Raw genomic sequence first — 24,397 nt, forward strand, 5'->3', positions numbered from 1 at the left:
AACATATTTGATATTTAGGTAGTTAATTGGTCAATACATGATGATAATCAACCTATGAATATGTTGTGCAAGCTATCCTACTTAGGATGTTCCTTCTACTGCTGCAGATCATTATGGCCGCCGTCCTATAATCCTGTCTGCTAGCGTTATTTTTGTTGTAGGAGCAGTAATCATGGGTGTTGCTCCAGAGAAGATTACACTCCTGATTGGTCGCTTTGCTGCTGGCATTGCGATTGGTATGTCTTCATTGCATGGTGTTTACCTTGAAAACTTTTTCTTTCATCTTCATTATTTCTCATGTAATTTGCAAGAAAGGCTGCATCTGCTTATGTCCATTTTCTTACTGTCAAGTATATTGCACCAAAATCATAGCCCCCTATCCACAACCAGGCCCCACAGACCTTTCCATGGTTTACCTTTGATGCTTCACATGCCCTGGTTCAGCTGATTGACAGCATGTCAACCCCTGTATAACACATCGTTCAAATTCACTCTATCCTGTGCATACTTTCACCTTCCACATGTTCTGGCCCCTGGTTGCTCAGAATCTGATACAGGAAATGGTGATCAAGTATAATAATGATCAAGTATAATAATGATCAAATATAATAATGATAATGGGAACATTGTTGAAAGGGGCAAGGGGGAAGTGATAACAGGTAGTGATGAAGTGAGAAGATGGTGTATTTTTAAGGTTTGTTGAATGTGTTTGATGATAGAGTTGCAGATATAGGGTGTTCTGGCTGAGGTTGTGTATGAAGTGAGAGGGTCAGGGAGAATGATTTGGTGGAGAGGAGGTAGAGAAAGCTTTGTGGAAGATTAAATCTGGCAAGGCGGCAGGTTTGGATGTTATTGCAGTGGAATTTATTAAAAAAAAGAGGGTTGGTAAGGATATTCAGGGCATGAATGGACCATGGTGAAATGCCTGAGGGTTAGCGGAATGCATGCATAGTGTCATTGTACAAAGACAAAGGGGATAATGGTGAGTGTTCAAACTGCAAAGGCGTATGTTGGTTGAGTATTACTGGGAAATTATATGGGAGGGCATTGATTAAGAGGGTGAAGGCATGTACAGAGCATCAGCTTGGGGAAGAGCAGTGTGGTTTCTGAAGTGTTAGAGGATGTGTGGATTAGGTGTTTGCTTTGAAGAATGTATATGAGAAATATTTAGAAAAAACAAATGAATTTGTATGTGGCATTTATGGATATGGAGAAGGCATATGATAAGGTTGATAAAGATGCTTTGTGGAAGGTATTAAGAGTATATGGTGTGGGAGGTAAGTTGTTAGAAGCATTGAAAAGTTTTTACCAAGGATGTAAGGCATGTATACGAGTAGGAAGAGAGGAGAGTGATTGGATCCCAGTGAATGTTGGTCTGCAGCAGGGATGTGTGATATCCTCATGGTTATTTAATTTGTTTATGGATGGGGTTGTTAGGGAGGTAAATGCATGAGTTTTGAAGATAGGGGCAAGTATGCAGTCTGTTGTGGATGAGAGGGCCTGGGAATTGAGTTAGTTGTTGTTTGCCGATAATAGAGCTCTCTAGTGGCTGATTCGTGTGAGAAACTGCAGAGGTTGGTGACTGAGTTTGGAAAAATGTGTGAAAGGAGGAAGATGAGAGTAAATGTGAGTAAGAGCAAGGTTATTAGGTTCAGTAGGGTTAAGGGACAAGTTAATTGAGATGTAAGTTTGAATGGAGAAAAATTAGCGGAATTGAAGTGCTTTAGATATCTGGGAGTGCACTTAGCAGCAGATGGAACCATGGAAGCAGAGGTGAGTCACAGGGTGGGGGAATGTCCGAAGGTTCTGGGAGCAATGAAGAATATGTGGAAGGAGAGAACGTTATCTCAGAGAGCAAAAATGGGTATATTTGAAGGAATAGTGGTTCCAACAATATTATATGGTTGCGAGGCATGGGCTATAGATAAGGTTGTACGAAGGAGGGTGGATGTGTTGGAAATAAAATGTTTGAGGACAATATGTGATGTGAGATGGTTTGATTGAGTAAGTAATGTAAGGATAAGGGAGATGTGTGGAAATAAAGTGTAAAGTTGAGAGAGCAGAAGAGGGTATGTTGAAATGGTTTGTACATATGGAGAGAATGAGTGAGGAAAGATTGATAAAGAGGATGTATGCGTCAGAGGTGGAGGGAACAAGGAGAAGCAGGAGACCAAATTGGGAGTGGAAAGATGGAGTGAAAAAGACTTTGAGCAATGAGGGCCTGAACATACAGGAGGGTGAGAGGCATGCAAGGGATAGAGTGAATTGGAACGATGTGGTATACTGGGGTTGACATGTTGTCATTGGACTGATCCAGGGCATGTGAAGCATCTGGGGTAAACCATGGAAAGGTCTGTCAGGCCTGGATATGAATAGGAAGCTGTGGTTTTGGTGCATTACACATGAAAGCTAGAGACTGAGTTTGAACAAATGCGGCCTTTTTTGTCTGTATTCCTGGCGCTACCTCACTGAAGCAGGGGATAGTGATGCTGTTTTCCTGTGGGGTGTGGTAGCGACAGGAATGGATGAAGGCAAGCAAGTATGAATATCTACATGTGTGTGTATGTAATGCTTTCATACATATATGTATATATGTATATATATATATATATATATGAGTTTGGTAAAGTGTGTGGTAGAAGAAAGTTAAGAGTAAATGTGAATAAGAGCAAGGTTATTAGGTACAGTAGGGTTGAGGGTCAAGTCAATTGGGAGGTGAGTTTGAATGGAGAAAAACTGGAGGAAGTGAAGTGTTTTAGATATCTGGGAGTGGATCTGGCAGCGGATGGAACCATGGAAGCGGAAGTGGATCATAGGGTGGGGGAGGGGGCAAAAATTCTGGGGGCCTTGAAGAATGTGTGGAAGTCGAGAACATTATCTCGGAAAGCAAAAATGGGTATGTTTGAAGGAATAGTGGTTCCAACAATGTTGTATGGTTGCGAGGCGTGGGCTATGGATAGAGTTGTGCGCAGGAGGATGGATATGCTGGAAATGAGATGTTTGAGGACAATGTGTGGTGTGAGGTGGTTTGATCGAGTGAGTAACGTAAGGGTAAGAGAGATGTGTGGAAATAAAAAGAGCGTGGTTGAGAGAGCAGAAGAGGGTGTTTTGAAGTGGTTTGGGCACATGGAGAGATTGAGTGAGGAAAGATTGACCAAGAGGATATATGTGTCGGAGGTGGAGGGAACGAGGAGAAGAGGGAGACGAAATTGGAGGTGGAAAGATGGAGTGAAAAAGATTTTGTGTGATCGGGGCCTGAACATGCAGGAGGGTGAAAGGAGGGCAAGGAATAGAGTGAATTGGAGCGATGTGGTATACCGGGGTTGACGTGCTTCTCAGTGGATTGAATCAAGGCATGTGAAGCGTCTGGGGTAAACCATGGAAAGTTGTGTAGGTATGTATATTTGCGTGTGTGGACGTATGTATATACATGTGTATGGGGGGGGTTGGGCCATTTCTTTCGTCTGTTTCCTTGCGCTACCTCGCAAACGCGGGAGACAGCGACAAAGTATAAAAAAAAAAAAAAAAATGTAAATTTTGATACATATATGTATGTTTATGTGATTATATGGGTGCTTATGTATATATATGTGTATATGAGTGGATGGGCCATTCTTCATCTGTTTCCTGGCGCTACCTCATTGACACGAGAAACAGCGATTATGTATGATAAATGAATAATAGATATGAATATATTGTACTGTACAATGCTAACCTCTTTTAACTTTTGTAGGCTTTGCTTCAATGTCTGTCCCTGTGTATCTGAGTGAGGCATCACCATTAGAGCTGCGTGGGCAGCTCACTGTCACCAACATACTTTTTGTCACTGGTGGCCAGACAGTCTCAGCCATAATATGTGGTGCATTTTCCAATGTTTCAGAAGGATGGAGGTAAATGGTGCTTTCTAGCACTGCAGTTTTCAAACTGTTTCCAAACCAAGGTAAAAAGGTCATTGCAGATTTTGGGAGTTAGCAGACAGTGGAAAAATATATTCCATTATAGCGGAATACTGTAGTAATTTTTCTCTTCACTTGTAATGCCTTTTTTATGGATGTGTAATTAATGACCTTTAAATCTTTTGTATATTCACCTAGCCCACCCTTTGTAAACAAGAAAGGAATTAGATGTATATGATATTGATTAATGCAATCAAGTGGCAGTTACTTCATGTATGCATAAATGAGATCAAGTCCACAGCAAATATTTTGAATGTTGCTGTTTTGTGGCTTTGAAATTAGATGGTGTGAAGACTTATTCATCTTAAATGTTTGGGTAAAATTCTGCAAGTGAGAAAAGCATAATTGATAAAGAAAAGGACTGTCGCTTATCATAAAAGTTAAGGATTATCATAGTTTGGAAATGTGAAATTGCATTTATTTCAAATGAAGATTATTACATGTTCTGGGAATAAGGAAGAAAGAATACTTCCCACATATTCCCTGCATGTTGTAAAAGACATCTAAAAAGGGAGGGAGTGGGGGGCTGGAAATCCTCCCCTTCAGTTTTTACTTTTCCAAAAGAAGGAACAGAGAAGGGGGCCAAGTGAGGATTTTCTCTCTTTGGGTCTCTCCTTTGTTTTTAATGGTACCTTGCTGACACGGGAAATGGTGAATATATATGGAATAAAAACTTGCAGATGGTTAGAGAAAAGGATAATAATGAAGAAAGATTAGTGTTATAGTAGACTTTGAATGACATTGGAATGAGTGTATTGAATGACATTTTATGCTGGAAAGGATTTTGGGAGAAACACAAGATACAGTTTTCTGGTAAAGATTCTAAACTCATCTTCTTCACCAGGTACATGCTGGGTCTGGGAGGAGTACCAGCTATAGTACAACTAGCTGGCTTTGCTTTCTTGCCTGAAAGTCCACGTTGGTTGGTTTCTAAGGGCAGGTAATTTGTTTTTTTGCCTTGAAAATATTAAGCATTCTTCCACCATTTCTCTCCCAAGTGCTCTTCCACTTTATTCCACTTTATTTCCATATGTCCCCTCTCACCCATCCCTTTTAATTGTACTATTATACACTTTTCTTGTTTTTCCTTTCTTTTAACCTTCTAAAACATCTTATTCTCTATGAAATTTGTTGAAACCCACTCACCTCAACTCTTGTTTACCTTCTTTTTTAACACATGCACCTTTCTCGTGACTTCCTGGCTACCCTACTGACCTGTTGTTTTTATTCCTGCTCCATACACCCTGGTTCACTCCATTGACAACATGTCACCCCCCTGTATACCGCGTCGCTCCAATTCACCCTATCCCATGCATGCCTTTTGCTCTCCTGCATCACTGCCTGTTAACACTTTCCCAATTGTCATCTTCGGGGATGTTTCCATGTGTTCATGTTTTTCTCTCACTATTAACCTTACAAATCATCTTATTCTCCATGAAGTTTACTAATACTTGCTCATCACAACTCTCATTTACCTCTTTTTCAACCCCTGCACCTTCCTCTTGACCTTCTGCTGCTTTCTCTTGTACATCTCTCAATCATATGAAGTCTTTTCCTGTACCAGCCATGCAACTCTCTTTTCTCTCACTAGGGACTTTACTTTGACATTCCTCCTCTAACTACCCTTTCTCCTAGCCCATTTCCTATGTTCTGCATACCACACACCTCTTCCGCACATGCCAGCAGTGCTTCCTTAGATAGCTCCATTTCTAACCCACTCCTTAAGGTTTTATCATTCTAAACTCAGTCTCTCCTCTTACCTTTTAACTGTAGTGAAGATTTATGCTTTATTTTCCTCTTTTATATAGATATAGGTCAGAGGTATTATGTTAAGCTGCTAAACAGTGTCTTTATGTTCATAGCTATGATGTCCATTATGTTTCATTTTTCCCATAACAGTCATGAGTAGCAAGAATAAGAGAGCTCTAACTGATTCAGAAGTTGAAGCTATTATGGCAGTGTCTGAGATGAGTAGGTTTAAGGACATTGATAAATGCTGATGCCTTAGAGGTAACATTTGGATTACAGGGAAATGAATCACCTATCCTACTTCCATCAACCAGCTCATCTACACTGATTCCTGTACTCATACAATGTAAGGTTAAGAATCTTTAAGGACAAATCTCCCAGATTTTGACTGCATTTTGAATCTTTAAAAACAACTATTGGATTTTAGATCTGTGATTCTAGACATATTTTTCATAGAATTTAGAAGTGAATCATTCATACTTCACACAACACTATTTTGTGCTGCCATTAGCGTGATTTATGCTGGAGTTAGAATTGAAGTTTAAAGCAGTGGCAGAAGTTAAAACAATTTTCACCATATACTTGTCACTTTTCCATGAAGATAATTCACTTCCTTTTTTTTCATACTTGATCATTATTTCCAGCATTAGTAAGGTAATGCTAGGAACGGACAAGAAAAGGCCGCATCTACTCACATCCATTTTTGAGATATCATGTGAAATGCATGGAAACCACAGCTCTCTTTCCATATTCAGGCCTCACTGACCTTTTCATAGTTTACACCAAATGCTTCACATACCCTGGTTCAGTCCACTGACAGCATGTTGGCCCCGGTATACCACCCAGTTCACTCTATCCTGTGTATGCCTTTCAGCCCCCTGCGTATTCAGGCTCCGATCACTCAAAATCTTTTTCACCCCATCCTTCCATTTTCAATTTGGTCTTCCCTGCTCTCCTTGTTCCCTCCACTTCTGATACATATATCCTGTTTGTCAACTTATCCTAACTGATTATTTCTATATGTCCAAACCATTTCAGCACACTTTCTTCTGCTCTCAACCACAGTCTTTTTATTTCCACGCATCTCTCTTACTCCGTCATTACTTACTTGATCAAACTGCTTCACAACTCATATTGACATATTGTCCTCAAACATTTCATTTTCAACACATCCACCCTCCTCCACTCAACCTTATCTATGATCCATGCCTTGCATCCATATGATATGGGTAGGACCACCATTCCCTCAAACACTCACTTCCTTACATTTTTTTTTTATTATTATACTTAATCGCTGTTCCCATGTCAGTGAGGTAGCACAAGGAAACAGATGAAGAATGGCCCAACCACTCATATACACATATATATAAATGAACGCCCTTACATGCACATTTACGTACATATTCATATCAACGTATACATACATATACAAACACAGACATATACATATATAAACATGTGCATATTCATACTTGCTGCCTCCATCCATTCCCATTGCTACCCTGCCACGCAGGAAGTACCATCCCCCACTCCTGTTTAAGAAAGATAGCGCCAGGAAGAGACCACAATGGCCACATTCGTTCACACTCAGTCTCCAGCTGTCGTGTGTAATGCATTGAAACCACAGCTCCCTTTCCACATCCAGGCCCCACAGACCTATCCATGGTTACCTCAGATGTTTCACATGCCCTGATTCAGTCCGTTGACAGCATGTTGACCCTGGTATACCACATCGTTCCAGTTCACTCAATTCCTTGTGCACCATTCACCCTCCTGTATGTTCTGGCCCTGATCGCTCAGAATCTTTTTCACTCCATCTTTCCACTTCCAATTTGACATAATTATCATTTTTATCTATCTCCTTGTTCCCTCCACCTCTGACACATATATCCTCTTTGTCAATCTTTCCTCACTCATTCTCTCATGTATCCATAGATATCATAACGATTATATAATGTATAACTTTTTCAAATCTATTTCTTTGTGATAGATAATATGTTTAACAGTTTATTGACTTAACTGAGTAAATTTATGTATTATTTGTCAAAGAAAATTTTTCACATTTTTTCATTTTTTGACATAATTATCATTTTTATCTATCCATTAAAGTAAATTCTTGATTGATATGGGTAAAACTGAAAGTTGATGGAGAGAGATGGGTGATTATTGGTGCATATGCACCTGGGCATGAGAAGAAAAATCATGAGAGGCAAGTGTTTTGGGAGCAGCTGAATGAGTGTGTTAGTGGTTTTAATGCATGAGACCGGGTTATAGTGATAGGTGATTTGAATGCAAAGGTGAGTAATGTGGCAGTTGAGGGAATAATTGGTATACATGGGGTGTTCAGTGTTGTAAATGGAAATGGTGAAGAGCTTGTAGATTTATGTGGTGAAAAAGGACTGGTGATTAGGAATACCTGGTTTAAAAAGCGAGATATACATAAGTATACGTATGTAAGTAGGAGAGATGGCCAGAGAGCGTTATTGGATTCGTGTTAATTGACAGGCGTGCGAAAGAGAGACTTCTAGATGTTAATGTGCTGAGAGGTGCAACTGGAGGGATGTCTGATCATTATCTTGTGGAGGCTAAGGTGAAGATTTGTATGGGTTTTCAGAAAAGAAGAGTGAATGTTGGGGTGAAGAGAGTGGTGAGAGTAAGTGAGCTTGGGAAGGAGACTTGTGTGAGGAAGTACCAGGAGAGACTGAGTACAGAATGGAAAAAGGTGAGAACAATGGAAGTAAGGGGAGTGGGGGAGGAATGGGATGTATTTAGGGAATCAGTGATGGATTGCACAAAAGATGCTTGTGGCATGAGAAGAGTGGGAGGTGGGTTGATTAGAAAGGGTAGTGAGTGGTGGGATGAAGTAAGATTATTAGTGAAAGAGAAGAGAGAGGCATTTGGACGATTTTTGCAGGGAAAAAATGCAATTGAGTGGGAGATGTATAAAAGAAAGAGACAGGAGGTCAAGAGAAAGGTGCAAGAGGTGAAAAAGAGGGCAAATGAGAGTTGGGGTGAGAGAGTATCATTAAATTTTAGGGAGAATAAAAAGATGTTCTGGAAGGAGGTAAAAAAGTGCGTAAGACAAGGGAGCAAATGGGAACTTCAGTGAAGGGGGCAAATGGGGAGGTGATAACAAGTAGTGGTGATGTGAGAAGGAGATGGAGTGAGTATTTTGAAGGTTTGTTGAATGTGTTTGATGATAGAGTGGCAGATATAGGGTGTTTTGGTCGAGGTGGTGTGCAAAGTGAGAGGGTTAGGGAAAATGATTTGGTAAACAGAGAAGAGGTAGTAAAAGCTTTGCGGAAGATGAAAGCCGGCAAGGCAGCAGGTTTGGATGGTATTGCAGTGGAATTTATTAAAAAAGGGGGTGACTGTATTGTTGACTGGTTGGTAAGCTTATTTAATGTATGTATGACTCATGGTGAGGTGCCTGAGGATTGGCGGAATGCGTACATAGTGCCATTGTACAAAGGTAAAGGGGATAAGAGTGAGTGCTCAAATTACAGAGGTATAAGTTTGTTGAGTATTCCTGGTAAATTATATGGGAGGGTATTGATTGAGAGGGTGAAGGCATGTACAGAGCATCAGATTGGGGAAGAGCAGTGTGGTTTCAGAAGTGGTAGAGGATGTGTGGATCAGGTGTTTGCTTTGAAGAATGTATGTGAGAAATACTTAGAAAAGCAAATGTATTTGTATGTAGCATTTATGGATCTGGAGAAGAGTTGGTAGAGATGCTCTGTGGAAGGTATTAAGAATATATGGTGTGGGAGGCAAGTTGTTAGAAGCAGTGAAAAGTTTTTATCGAGGATGTAAGGCATGTGTAGGTGTAGGAAGAGAGGAAAGTGATTGGTTCTCAGTGAATGTAGGTTTGCGGCAGGGGTGTGTGATGTCTCCATGGTTGTTTAATTTGTTTATGGATGGGGTTGTTAGGGAGGTGAATGCAAGAGTTTTGGAAAGAGGGGCAAGTATGCAGTCTGTTGTGGATGAGAGAGCTTGGGAAGTGAGTCATTTGTTGTTCGCTGATGATACAGCGCTGGTGGCTGATTTATGTGAGAAACTGCAGAAGCTGGGGACTGAGTTTGGTAGAGTGTGTGAAAGAAGAAAGTTAAGAGTAAATGTGAATAAGAGCAAGGTTATTAGGTACAGTAGGGTTGAGGGTCCAGTCAATTGGGAGGTAAGTTTGAATGGAGAAAAACTGGAGGAAGTAAAGTGTTTTAGATATCTGGGAGCGGATCTGGCAGCGGATGGAACCATGGAAGCGGAAGAGAATCATAGGATGGGGGAGGGGCGAAAATCCTGGGAGCCTTGAAAAATGTGTGGAAGTCGAGAACATTATCTCGGAAAGCAAAAATGGGTATGTTTGAAGGAATAGTGGTTCCAACAATGTTGTATGGTTGCGAGGCGTGGGCTATGGATAGAGTTGTGCACAGGAGGGTGGATGTGCTGGAAATGAGATGTTTGAGGACAATGTTTGGTGTGAGGTGGTTTGATCGAGTAAGTAATGTAAGGGTAAGAGAGATGTGTGGAAATAAAAAGAGCGTGGTTGAGAGAGCAGAAGAGGGTGTTTTGAAATGGTTTGGGCACATGTAGAGAATGAGTGAGGAAAGATTGACCAAGAGGATATATGTGTCGGAGGTGGAGGGAACGAGGAGAAGTGGGAGACGAAATTGGAGGTGGAAAGATGGAGTGAAAAAGATTTTGTGTGATCGGGGCCTGAACATGCAGGAGGGTGAAAGGAGGGCAAGGAATAGAGTGAATTGGATCAATGTGGTATACCGGGGTTGACGTGCTGTCAGTGGATTGAATCAGGGCACGTGAAGCGTCTGGGGTAAACCATGGAAAGTTGTGTGGGGCCTGGATGTGGAAAGGGAGCTGTGGTTTCGGGCATTATTGTGTGGCAGCTAGAGAATGAGTGTGAACGAATGGGGCCTTTGTTGTCTTTTCCTAGTGCTACTTCGCACACATGAGGGGGGAGGGGGGAAGGTATTCCATGTGTGGCGAGGTGGCGATGGGAGTGAATGGCGGCAGACAGTGTGAATTGTGTGAATGGGTATATATGTATGTGTCTGTGTATGTATATATATGTGTACATTGAGATGTATAGGTATGTATATTTGCGCGTGTGGACGTGTGTGTGTATACATTGTGTATGGGGGTGGGTTGGGCAATTTCTTTCGTCTGTTTCCTTGCGCTACCTCGCAAACGCGGGAGACAGCGACAAGCAAAATAAAAAAGATGGTATAATATAAATCTATCCATTATGGATTTCAAGGAAGTTGGGTACCAGATCTAGAAAATGTACTACTTTTGACATAAGAAAAATAGTAGGAAGGATCAAATTTATTTTTTGTATATGGAGTATTGTCATTGTTCAGGGCATCCCTGGAATTAAGTTATGCAGCAAAAGGGTTGATTTGTGCAATATTTGTTATGCTTGAGAGAGCTTAGGAAGTGAGTCAGTTGTTGTTCGCTGATGATACAGTGCTGGTGGCTGATACATGTGAGAAACTGCAGAAGCTGGTAACTGAGTTTGGTAAAGTGTGTGAAAGAAGAAAGTTAAGAGTAAATGTTAATAAGAGCAAGGTTATTAGGTACAGTAGGGTTGAGGGTCAAGTCAATTGGGAGGTAAGTTTGAATGGAGAAAAACTGGAGGAAGTAAAGTGTTTTAGATATCTGGGAGTGGATCTGGCAGTGGATGGAACCATGGAAGCGGAAGAGAATCATAGGATGGGGAGGGGCGAAAATCCTGGGAGCCTTGAAAAATGTGTGGAAGTCGAGAACATTATCTCGGAAAGCAAAAATGGGTATGTTTGAAGGAATAGTGGTTCCAACAATGTTGTATGGTTGCGAGGCGTGGGCTATGGATAGAGTTGTGCACAGGAGGGTGGATGTGCTGGAAATGAGATGTTTGAGGACAATGTGTGGTGTGAGGTGGTTTGATCGAGTAAGTAATGTAAGGGTAAGAGAGATGTGTGGAAATAAAAAGAGCGTGGTTGAGAGAGCAGAAGAGGGTGTTTTGAAATGGTTTGGGCACATGTAGAGAATGAGTGAGGAAAGATTGACCAAGAGGATATATGTGTCGGAGGTGGAGGGAACGAGGAGAAGTGGGAGACGAAATTGGAGGTGGAAAGATGGAGTGAAAAAGATTTTGTGTGATCGGGGCCTGAACATGCAGGAGGGTGAAAGGAGGGCAAGGAATAGAGTGAATTGGATCAATGTGGTATACCGGGGTTGACGTGCTGTCAGTGGATTGAATCAGGGCACGTGAAGCGTCTGGGGTAAACCATGGAAAGTTGTGTGGGGCCTGGATGTGGAAAGGGAGCTGTGGTTTCGGGCATTATTGTGTGGCAGCTAGAGAATGAGTGTGAACGAATGGGGCCTTTGTTGTCTTTTCCTAGTGCTACTTCGCACACATGAGGGGGGAGGGGGGAAGGTATTCCATGTGTGGCGAGGTGGCGATGGGAGTGAATGGCGGCAGACAGTGTGAATTGTGTGAATGGGTATATATGTATGTGTCTGTGTATGTATATATATGTGTACATTGAGATGTATAGGTATGTATATTTGCGCGTGTGGACGTGTGTGTGTATACATTGTGTATGGGGGTGGGTTGGGCAATTTCTTTCATCTGTTTCCTTGCGCTACCTCGCAAACGCGGGAGACAGCGACAAGCAAAATAAAAAAGATGGTATAATATAAATCTATCCATTATGGATTTCAAGGAAGTTGGGTACCAGATCTAGAAAATGTACTACTTTTGACATAAGAAAAATAGTAGGAAGGATCAAATTTATTTTTTGTATATGGAGTATTGTCATTGTTCAGGGCATCCCTGGAATTAAGTTAAGCAGCAAAAGGGTTGATTTGTGCAATATTTGTTATGCTTGAGAGAGCTTAGGAAGTGAGTCAGTTGTTGTTCGCTGATGATACAGTGCTGGTGGCTGATACATGTGAGAAACTGCAGAAGCTGGTAACTGAGTTTGGTAAAGTGTGTGAAAGAAGAAAGTTAAGAGTAAATGTTAATAAGAGCAAGGTTATTAGGTACAGTAGGGTTGAGGGTCAAGTCAATTGGGAGGTAAGTTTGAATGGAGAAAAACTGGAGGAAGTAAAGTGTTTTAGATATCTGGGAGTGGATCTGGCAGTGGATGGAACCATGGAAGCGGAAGTGGATCATAGGGTTGGGGAGGGGGCAAAAATCCTGGGAGCCTTGAAGAATGTGTGGAAGTCGAGAACATTATCTCGGAAAGCAAAAATGGGTATGTTTGAAGGAATAGTGGTTCCAACAGTGTTGTATGGTTGCGAGGCGTGGGCTATGGATAGAGTTGAGTGAGGAGGGTGGATGTGCTGGAAATGAGATGTTTGAGGACAATGTGTGGTGTGAGGTGGTTTGATCGAGTAAGTAATGTAAGGGTAAGAGAGATGTGTGGAAATAAAAAGAGCGTGGTTGAGAGAGCAGAAGAGGGTGTTTTGAAATGGTTTGGGCACATGGAGAGAATGAGTGAGGAAAGATTAACCAAGAGGATATATGTGTCAGAGGTGGAGGGAACGAGGAGAAGTGGGAGACCAAATTGGAGGTGGAAAGATGGAGTGAAAAAGATTTTGAGTGATTGGGGCCTGAACATGCAGGAGGGTGAAAGGTGTGCAAGGAGGAATAGAGTTAATTGGATCAATGTGGCATACCGGGGTTGACGTGCTGTCAATGGATTGAATCAGGGGCATGTGAAACGTCTGGGGTAAACCATGGAAAGTTCTGTGGGGCCTGGATGTGGAAAGGGAGCTGTGGTTTCGAGCATTATTGCTTGACAGCTAGAGACTGAGTGTGAACAAATGTGGCCTTTTTTGTCTTTTCCTAGCACTACCTCACACACATGAGGGGGGAGGGGGATGTTATTCCATGTGTGGCGAGGTGGCGATGGGAATGAATAAAGGCAGACAGTGTGAATTGTGTGCATGTGTATATATGTATGTGTCTGTGTATGTATATATATGTATACATTGAGATGTATGGGTATGTATATTTGCGTGTGTGGACGTGTATGTATATACATGTGTATGGGTGTGGGTTGGGCCATTTCTTTCGTCTGTTTCCTTGCGCTACCTCGCAAATGCGGGAGACAGCGGCAAAAAAAAAAAAATTGTTATGCTGTATATATTTCAGATTGTGACCTCTGCTGAGGGTTTTTTGATGTGTGATGTATTTGTACCCGTAATCAGACCTTTATGAGAAAATGGCATAAAAGGTACAATATTTTATGAGATAATTAAATGATTGGATATTTGGTAATCCTATTATCTCCCCCACAAAGATATTTGGTAATCATGTTATCTATCCTGCCAAGTTATTTCTCTCCATTTCCAGTATTCCTTTTTCTGTACCACTACCACTTAATGTGAAGTAGTTAAGGCAGCTTTTTTATCTCACATGTTCTTGTTTCTTTATGGAATCTAGTGGCACCTGCCATGCATTTATTGTAGCCAGAGGAAAAGTGCAGATTTTTTCTCAGTTTATATTTTATATTTTTTTCATACTTGAATGCTGTTTCCAGGGTTAGTGAGGTAGCGCCAGGAACAGATGAAGGAAAACTGCATCTGCTTGCTTCCATTCTTTATCTGTCATGCTTTATGCACAGAGACCCCAGCTCCCAATCCAGAACCTGGCTCCACAGACCTTTTCATAATTTACCCCAGACATGTTACATTCCCTGGTTGAGTCCATTTACAGCACTTTGACCTCTGTATACCCCATCATTCCAATTCCCTCTAATCCCATGCATACGTTCCACTTCTCTGCATGTTCAGGCTCCAGCCACTCAAAATCTTTTTCACTGCATCCATCCATTTCCAGTTTGATTTCCCCAATTCTCCTTGTTCCCTCCTCCTCTGACACAAATATCCTCTTTGTCAACCTTTTCTCACTCCCTCCCTTCTTATGTCCAAACAATTTCAGCACACCCTCTTCACCTTTCTCTACCATACTCTTTTTATGACCACACCTCACTCTTACCCTTTCATTGCTTATTTGATCAAACCACCTCACACCACAAACATTTCATTTCCAACAAATCCACCTTCATTTGCACAGTCTTATCTGTTGCCCATGCCTCACATTCATGTAATAATGTTTGGACTGCAATACCCTCAAACATACCCATTTTTGCCCTCCCAGATAACAGTCTCTCTTTTCACTTATTTGTCATCGCCATCAGAACCTTCGTCTCCTCCCGTTCCTCCCTCACTTTCACTTCCATGGTACCATTAGCTGCCTTATGTACTTCTACGTATCTGAAACACTTCACTTCCTCCACTTTAACTCCATTCAAACTTAATTCCCACCTGGCCTGTACCTCAACCCTAGTAAACCTAATAACCTTGCTTTTACTTTAGTCTCAACTTCCTCCTTTCACAAACCTTCCATACTTAGTGAACAACCTCTGTAGTTTCACTTTTGAATCTGTCAGCAGAGTTGTATTATTAGCAAACAACAACTGACTCACTTCTGAGCCCTCTCTTCCCACACAGACTGCATACTTGCCCCTCTCTCCAAGTCTTGCATTTACCTCCCTTATCACTCCATCCATGAATTAAACAACCATAGTGACATCACACACCCTTGCTGCAGACCAACCTTCTCTTGTAAATATTTACTCTCCTCTCTTCTTACTTGTACACATGCATTACACCCTTGATAAAAACTCCATGCTGCTTCTGGCGGCTTTCCTTCAACACCATATATTGTTAAGACCCTCCACAAAGCATCCCTGTCAACTCTATCATATGCTTTCTCCAGATCCATACATGCCACGTACAAATCCATCCAGTTCTCTAAGTATTTCTCATGTACATTCTTCACAGCAAACACCTGATCCACATGTCCTCTACCACCTCTGTAATCACACTGTTTCTCCCCAGTCTGATGCTTTATACATGCCTACACTCTCATTTACTACCCCTCCCATACAACTTATAAACTTTACCTCTGTAGTTTGACCACTCATCCCCCCCCCCCTTTCCTTTATGCAGTGACATTCCTCATGCACCTCACATGATTCATTCATACACTGGTAATCAAATCAATTGACAACATAGCCACTCCCTTTCGTAATAGATTCAGCAACAATACCATCCACTCCAGCTGCCTTGGCATATTTCATTAATAGATTCAGCATCAATGCCATCCGCTCCAGCTGCCTTGGTTTATTTCATCCAATGTAAGGCTTTCACCACATCTTGCTTCACCAGACCACTCTTCATGACTCTCACTTTGCTTGCCACTATCTATCTATCTATCTATATTTTTGACCCCAGTTCCAGGTGGAATTCCCTCAAATGGGTGGCCATGCAACAAGGTTTCCATAATTAAAGAACTATAGTGCTGCTTCTTAGCCTTAAGTGCCTCACCTTTAACAGACCACTGGCAGTCCCAATTCTTCAAAATACTCACTCCATCTCCTCACTTCATCAATACTTGTTCCCACTTCCCTTTTTCCCCTTCAATGTTCCAATTTGTTCTCTTGTTCTTTCCACATTATTAATTTCCTTCCAAAACATTTTCTTATTCTAAGTTTACTGATACTCACTCACCCAAATTCTCATTTGCCCTCATTTCCAACCCCTGTCCCTTCCTTTTGACCTCCTGCTGTTTTCTCTGTGAGTATTGCCCAAATGCATCTTTACCATCTTTTACTAGGCACTTTAGTTCTTCATCCCACCACTCAGTACCCTTTGTAGTCTGTCCACCTCCCACTTTTTAGATATGTACACAAAATATTTAGCAAGATATATGACAACATCTTGTGGAGGTGAAGGTGAAGATTTGTAGAGGTTTTAAGAAAAGAAGAGAGAATGTTGGGGTGAAGAGAGTGGTGAGAGTAAGTGAGCTTGGGAAGGAGACTTGTGTGAGGAAGTACCAGGAGAGACAGAGTACAGAATGGAAAAAGGTGAGAACAAAGGAGGTAAGGGGAGTGGGGGAGGAATGAGATGTATTTAGGGAAGCAGTGATGGCTTGCGCAAAAGATGCTTGTGGCATGAGAAGCATGGGAGGTGGGCAGATTAGAAAGGGTAGTGAGTGGTGGGATGAAGAAGTAAGATTATTAGTGAAAGAGAAGAGAGAGACATTTGGACGATTTTTGCAGGGAAATAATGCAAATGAGTGGGAGATGTATAAAAGAAAGAGGCAGGAGGTCAAGAGTAAGGTGCAAGAGGTGAGAGGGCAAATGAGAGTTGGGGTCAGAGAGTATCATTAAATTTTAGGGAGAATAAAAAGATGTTTTGGAAGGAGGTAAATAAAGTTTGTAAGACAAGGGAACAAATGGGAACTTCAATCAAGGGGGCTAATGGGGAAGTGATAACAAGTAGTGGTGATGTGAGAAGGAGATGGAGTGAGTATTTTGAAGGTTTGTTGAATGTGTTTTATGATAGAGTGGCAGATATAGGGTGTTTTGGTCGAGGTGGTGTGCAAAGTGAGAGGGCTTAGGGAAAATGATTTGGTAAAGAGAGAAGAGGTAGTAAAAGCTTTGCGGAAGATGAAAGCCGGCAAGGCAGCGGGTTTGGATGGTATTGCAGTGGAATTTATTAAAAAAGGGGGTGACTGTATTGTTGACTGGTTGGTAAGGTTATTTCATGTATGTATGACTCACGGTGAGGTGCCTGAGGATTGGCAGAATGCTTGCATAGTGCCATTGTACAAAGGCAAAGGGGACAAAGGTGAATGCTCAAATTACAGAGGTATAAGTTTATTCAGTATTCCTTGGAAATTATATGGGAGGGTATTGATTGAGAGGGTGAATGCATGTACAGAGCATCAGATTGGGGAAGAGCAGTGTGGTTTCAGAAGTGGTAGAGGATGTGTGGATCAGGTGTTTGCTTTGAAGAATGTATGTGAGAAATACTTAGAAAAGCAAATGTATTTGTATGTAGCATTTATGGATCTGGAGAAGGCATATGATAGAGTTGATAGAGATGCTCTGTGGAAGGTATTAAGAATATATGGTGTGGGAGGCAAGTTGTTAGAAGCAGTGAAAAGTTTTTATCAAGGATGTAAGGCATGTGTACGTGTAGGAAGAGAGGAAAGTGATTGGTTCTCAGTGAATGTAGGTTTGTGGCAGGGTATGTGATATCTCCATGGTTGTTTAATATGTTTATGGATGGGGTTGTTAGGGAGGTGAATGCAAGAGTTTTGGAAAGAGGGGCAAGTATGCAGTCTGTTGTGGATGAGAGAGCTTGGGAAGTGAGTCATTTGTTGTTCGCTGATGATACAGTGCTGGTGGCTGATTCATGTGAGAAACTGCAGAAGCTGGTGACTGAGTTTGGTAAAGTGTGTGAAAGAAGAAAGTTGAGAGTAAATGTGAATAAGAGCAAGGTTATTAGGTACAGTAGGGTTGAGGGTCAAGGCAATTGGGAGGTAAGTTAGAATGGAGAAAAACTGGAGGAAGTAGTGTTTTAGATATCTGGGAGTGGATCTGGCAGCGGATGGAACCATGGAAGCGGAAGTGAATCATAGGGTGGGGGAGGGGGTGAAAATTCTGGGAGCCTTGAAGAATGTGTGGAAGTCGAGAACATTATCTCAGAAAGCAAAGATGGGTATGTTTGAAGGAATAGTGGTTCCAACAATGTTATATGGTTGTGAGGCATGGGCTGTGGATAGAGTTGTGCAGAGGAGGGTGGATGTGCTGGAAATGAGATGTTTGAGGACAATAAGTGGTGTGAGGTGGTTTGATCGAGTAAGTAATGATAGGGTAAGAGAGATGTGTGGTAATAAAAAGAGTGTGGTTGAGAGAGCAGAAGAGGGTGTTTTGAAATGGTTTGGTCACATTGAGAGAATGAGCAAGGAAAGATTGACCAAGAGGATATATGTGTCAGAGGTGGAGGGAATGAGGAAAAGTGAGAGACCAAATTGGAGGTGGAAAGATGGAGTGAAAAAGATTTTGAGTGAATTGGGCCTGAACATGCAGGAGGGTGAAAGGTGTGCAAGGAATAGAGTGAATTGGAATGATGTGGTATACCGGGGTTGACGTGCTGTCAATGGATTGAACCAGGGCATGTGAAGCGTCTGGGATAAACCATGGAAAGTTCTGTGGGGCCTGGATGTGGAAAGAGAGCTGTGGTTTCGGTGCATTATTACATGACAGCTAGAGACTGAGTGTGAATGAATGGGGCCTTTGTTGTCTTTTCCTAGCACTACCTCGCACACATGAGGGGGTGAGGGGGTTGTTATTTCATGTGTGGCGGGGTGGCGATGGGAATGAATAAAGGCAGACAGTATGAATTATGTACATGTGTATATATGTATGTGTCTGTGTGTGTATATATATGTATGCATTGAGATGTATGGGTATGTATATTTGCGTGTGTGGACATGTATGTATATACATGTGTATGGGGGTGGGTTGGGCCATTCTTTCGTCTGTTTCCTTGCGCTACCTGGCTAACACAGGAGACAGCGACAAAGTAAAATAAAAAAAAAAAAATGACAGATTTTGTGGTTGCAAATAACAGGATACCTGAGGCTGTGGCTGTGCTGAAGAAGATAAGACCTGCAGGTGCAGACTTGGTTGCAGAAGTGGACTCCATCAAAGCTGCTTTTTCTGATGTTACCAATGAGGTCAGTAGTTTCATAGAGTGAGCAAAAGTAGGCCATTACATGTTATTATGTTATAGGGTCATTATTTAGGTGAAATTGTATTTTTTTTAGCAATATTCTACTGTGACACTTTTGCTTAGCTTAATTGAGGACCTTCCTACATAGAGAGGAATTGGACAAGTCCTGAGGTCACATCCAGTACGTCGTGCACTTTTACTCGGCTGCCTTCTTCAGCTTTTCCAACAAATTTCTGGGATCAATACTGTTATGTAAGTAGAGATATTGCACATTCTGTCTATTCAGCCCATGCAAAATCACATATTATACATATTAATCATTGTGACAGTTGTGGAAATGCTGTCAGGTGAGATTTAAAGTGATCGTCCATTCTTTCACTGATGATTTGCTCTTTTCACCACATTTAAACTGAAGCCATTTGTTGATCTGCTGTACCTCATGCTGTCCTTCTGTTGTTGTGAATTTCTTTTGTTTTGTTTCCCTTCATTTCATATTTTCCATGCATCCATATTTTTTCATTCACAGTTGTGCTTTCAATTCCTCTGTCTTTTGTTTATTTGTTTATTACCCAGAAATTTGATAATGTGATTTGAGAATTATTTTCCTTCAGTATGTCATTTTTAAATGTAGCATGATTTATGTGTCTCAGATAGTCAGGCATTATTACTTTATATTTTTCGTGAAATTTCTATCTATCTAACTGTCTATCAGTCACAGGTAGCAGATCTCCAGTCCAAATTTCATAGGAGTTAGTCAGTGTTCAGGTTTTGGATTTTATTCATATTATATATGGTACTTTGTTCAGTGGTGTTTTCTGATTTTTAAATGCTATTTGTGTGTTGTGTGTGGCTTGTATAAATATGTACTACATAAAATGTATTCAAAAGATTTTGATTAATTGTGCTAACAAAATTCTTCCTAGTTTATGTTTCTAACAAGTGTAAATATAGACCATGAGTTTGATGGTTGCATATATGAAGTACTGGGCACTGGATTTTTCTTGGACTCCAATGTAGTAGCTGAACAAGGCAGAAATCCTACTGTTTATCTAAGTATTTCTCGCACTCATCAGAAACAACATTGTTCCTCCATAATCTGTTGTTTTTTACATGCTTTTACCCTCTCAATCACTATGTCCCATACAGGTTATCAGGTACACTCGCCTTTTTACCCCTGGCATTTATACATTGGCACTATACATGCAATTTGCTAATCATCAGGCACCTCACCATGATCCTTACACAAGTTGAAAATCCTAACTAACCAATCATCTGCACATTTACCCCCTTTCCTAAGACATTCAACTGCAGTACCATCCATTCTGGCCACCTTGCTACATTTCATCTGAAATGGCTTTCACCACCTCTTCTCTCTTCAGAAGACCAATCTCCATGACTCCTTCACTTCATATGCCACCCCAGTCCAAGCACCCTACATATGCCACCCTGTCATCAAACACATTTGCCAGTCCATCAAAGTACTCACTCCATCTCCACCCCAGATGCTCTGTGGAAGGTGTTTTAAGTGTATAGTTTTGGAAGAAAGCAGTTACAATCATTCATAATCTTTTTTTTCAAGACAGTTAGATGTATGTGTGACTAGGAATAGGGAGGATGAATAGTTCCAGACGAAGGTGGGTTTGTGGCAGGAGTGTGTGACATCACCATGGGCATTTGATTTTCTTATGGATGGGCTAGTGAGGGAGGTGAATGCAAGGGTCTTAGAGAGAGGCCTGAAGTGTGTTAGGGATAGGGGGCATTGGAGGTGAGTTAGTGGGGTTTTTTGCTGATGACATGGTGCTGGTGTCAGATTTGCTTGAGAAACTGCAGCAGCTGGTGTCTGAGTTTAGGAGTGTGTGAAAGGAGAAAGTTGAGAGTAAATGTAAACAAAAGCATGGTTTTTAGGTTTAGCAGAGGAAAGAGACAGGTTAGTTGGAGTGCATGTTTGAATGGAGAGAAACTGGAAGAAGTGGAATGTTTGAAATACTTAGGAGTGGACATGGCAGCAGATGGAACTATGAAAGATGAAGTGTGCCATGGGGTGGTTGAGGGAGTTAAAATTTTGGGCATAATAAAGAGTGTTTGGAAAGAGAAGTCATTGTTGGTGAGGGCAAAGATGCTCATGTTCAATGGTAAAGTATTTTAAGGAGTGTTATATGGATGTGAGACATGGGCTTTAGACAAATAGTACGGAACTAGATGGATGTGTTGAAAATGAAATGTTTCATGCCAATATGTAGCATGAGGAGGGTTAATCAAATAAGAAATGGTAAGGTAAGAGAGAGATCGTCATCAGAGAGAGAGAGAGAGAGAGCTAAAGAGTAAAATGGTGTGGATACAGAGAGGATGAGTGGGGAGAGGTTGACTGAGATGGTATACATGTTGGAAGTGAAGGAAACAAAGAAAAGGGGGAAATGAATGAGTTGGAAGGATAGCGTGCAAGATGCTTTGAGTGTTTGGGGCCTGAACATACAAGAGGATGGGAAGTGTGCAAGAGTTAGGGTGAATTGGAGTGATGAGGTATGCAAAGGGCATTGTGCTATCAGTGAGCTGAACCAAGGCACATGAAGTGATCATGAGAAACCACAGAAAAGTCTGTGGAGCTTGTTTGTGGATAGTGTTCTGGTTTCAGTGCATTAGAAGAGAATTGGAAATTAAGAGTGAAATGAAAGTAAAATGTAAGTAAGCACTGCATGTGGGTGAGGAAGTAGTTTATGTGGAATGATATGAGGTTTGTAAGGAAAGAGGTGGATGGATTTGAGTGCATAGTTTATCCATTTGGATATTAGTAGACAGAATATTGAATGTAGATAGACAAATGCAATAGATTGCATAAGTGTTTTTTCAAACTTGATTGCTGTTTCCCGCATTTGCGAGGTAGTAGCAAGAACAGACTAAGAAAGGCTAAATCCACTCACATCCATTCTCTAGCTCCCATGTGTAATGCATTGAAACCACAGCTCCCTATCTACAACAAAACCCCCTAGACCTTTCCGTGGTTTCCCCTGGCCACTTCACTTGCTCTGGTTCAGTCCATTGCCAGCACATCAACCCCTGTATACCATCTTTCCAGTGCACTGCATCTTGTGTATGCCTTTGACTTCCAGCATGTTTAGGCCCCAGTCACTCAAAATCTTTTTCACTTCATCCTTACAACTCCATTTGAGTATCTTCATTCTCCTTTTTCCCTCCACTTTTGACATATAGCTTCTTTGCCAACCTTTCATCACTCATTCTTTTCATATCCATACCATTTCAGTACACCCTGTTCAGCTCTCTCAACCACACACCTTTTTTTTTTATTAACACACCTCTCTCTTACCCTTTTATTCCTTACTTTGATATATTATAAACAACTTGTCTTAAAAGTGTGATATTAATAATTTCTGAGTTTTTGAGAAAATGTTTCTGTTGATGTGTTTCTTCCTGTTCTATCAGCAAAACTATATTTTGTCAATAGTTGTAACCTCCTGACAGTATCATAGATATGTTATAATTCCAGACAGTACAAGCACATATGATAATGTAATAACCTGCTCTTTATCAAAATTTAGTTTTCTCAGTTTATGACTTGCATAGAATTACTGTAAATTGACATTATTTTTTTTTATATTATTATACTTTGTCGCTGTCTCCCGCGTTTGTGAGGTAGCGCAAGGAAACAGACGAAAGAAATGGCCCAACCCACCCCCATACACATGTATATACATACGTCCACACACGCAAATATACATACCTACACAGCTTTCCATGGTTTACCCCAGACGCTTCACATGCCTTGATTCAATCCACTGACAGCACGTCAACCCCGGTATACCACATCGCTCCAATTCACTCTATTCCTTGCCCTCCTTTCACCCTCCTGCATGTTCAGGCCCCGATCACACAAAATCTTTTTCACTCCATCTTTCCACCTCCAATTTGGTCTCCCTCTTCTCCTCGTTCCCTCCACCTCCGACACATATATCCTCTTGGTCAATCTTTCCTCACTCATTCTCTCCATGTTCCCAAACCACTTCAAAACACCCTCTTCTGCTCTCCCAACCACGCTCTTTTTATTTCCACACATCTCTCTTACCCTTACGTTACTCACTCGATCAAACCACCTCACACCACACATTGTCCTCAAACATCTCATTTCCAGCACATCCATCCTCCTGCGCACAATTCTATCCATAGCCCACGCCTCGCAACCATACAACATTGTTGGAACCACTATTCCTTCAAACATACCCATTTTTGCTTTCCGAGATAATGTTCTCGACTTCCACACATTCTTCAAGGCCCCCAGAATTTTCGCCCCCTCCCCCACCCTATGATCCACTTCCGCTTCCATGGTTCCATCTGCTGCCAGATCCACTCCCAGATATCTAAAACACTTCACTTCCTCCAGTTTTTCTCCATTCAAACTCACCTCCCAATTGACTTGACCCTCAACCCTACTGTACCTAATAACCTTGCTCTTATTCACATTTACTCTCAACTTTCTTCTTCCACACACTTTACCAAACTCAGTCACCAGCTTCTGCAGTTTCTCACATGAATCAGCCACCAGCGCTGTATCATCAGCGAACAACAACTGACTCACTTCCCAAGCTCTCTCATCCCCAACAGACTTCATACTTGCCCCTCTTTCCAAAACTCTTGCATTTACCTCCCTAACAACCCCACAATTGACATTGTTCTTCATTATTTTTTTTTTATTTTGCTTTGTCGCTGTCTCCCGCGTTTGCGAGGTAGCGCAAGGAAACAGACATGGAATTATTGTAAATTAACATTGTGCTTCATCAACCTTCAGGTATTACAGTGCTTCTATCATCACAATGGCAGGCGTGACAGACAAGACTGTTGCAATTTGGTTATCTGCAGCCACAGCATCAGTAAATTTCTTGGGAACACTTGTTGGTCTTTGGCTTGTTGAGCGTGTGGGTCGAAGACCTCTAACCCTGGTTTCACAGCTAGGGACAATGCTAGCTTTACTTATGTTGGGTTTGAGCTTCCACATTGCTTATATTAATAGCTCAGAAGTTTTGGTTCCAAGTACATCCTCAGAATGCTCAGCTGACACGTAAGTTACATTTTGTACTTTCTTTAAG

General features: G+C 41.4%; 1 protein-coding gene across 4 annotated transcripts in view; it reads left to right on the forward strand.

Annotated features, from left to right (window-relative positions):
• LOC139765216 (proton myo-inositol cotransporter-like) overlaps nucleotides 1–24,397 on the forward strand; it is a 64,267-nt gene that overhangs the window by 17,382 nt on the left and 22,488 nt on the right. For 3 of the 4 annotated variants that reach the window (XM_071692528.1, XM_071692529.1, XM_071692527.1), the window contains exons 4-9: nucleotides 108–236; nucleotides 3,734–3,890; nucleotides 4,801–4,896; nucleotides 19,200–19,305; nucleotides 19,450–19,553; nucleotides 24,100–24,369. In XM_071692528.1, coding sequence (XP_071548629.1) covers nucleotides 108–236; nucleotides 3,734–3,890; nucleotides 4,801–4,896; nucleotides 19,200–19,305; nucleotides 19,450–19,553; nucleotides 24,100–24,369 — 862 coding nt within the window. The remainder of the gene's footprint in view (nucleotides 1–107; nucleotides 237–3,733; nucleotides 3,891–4,800; nucleotides 4,897–19,199; nucleotides 19,306–19,449; nucleotides 19,554–24,099; nucleotides 24,370–24,397) is intronic. The other variant, XM_071692530.1, reaches the window with a different exon arrangement.

This window comes from Panulirus ornatus, chromosome 53, assembly GCF_036320965.1.
Source record: "Panulirus ornatus isolate Po-2019 chromosome 53, ASM3632096v1, whole genome shotgun sequence".
In the NCBI taxonomy this organism is placed as follows: domain Eukaryota; kingdom Metazoa; phylum Arthropoda; class Malacostraca; order Decapoda; family Palinuridae; genus Panulirus; species Panulirus ornatus.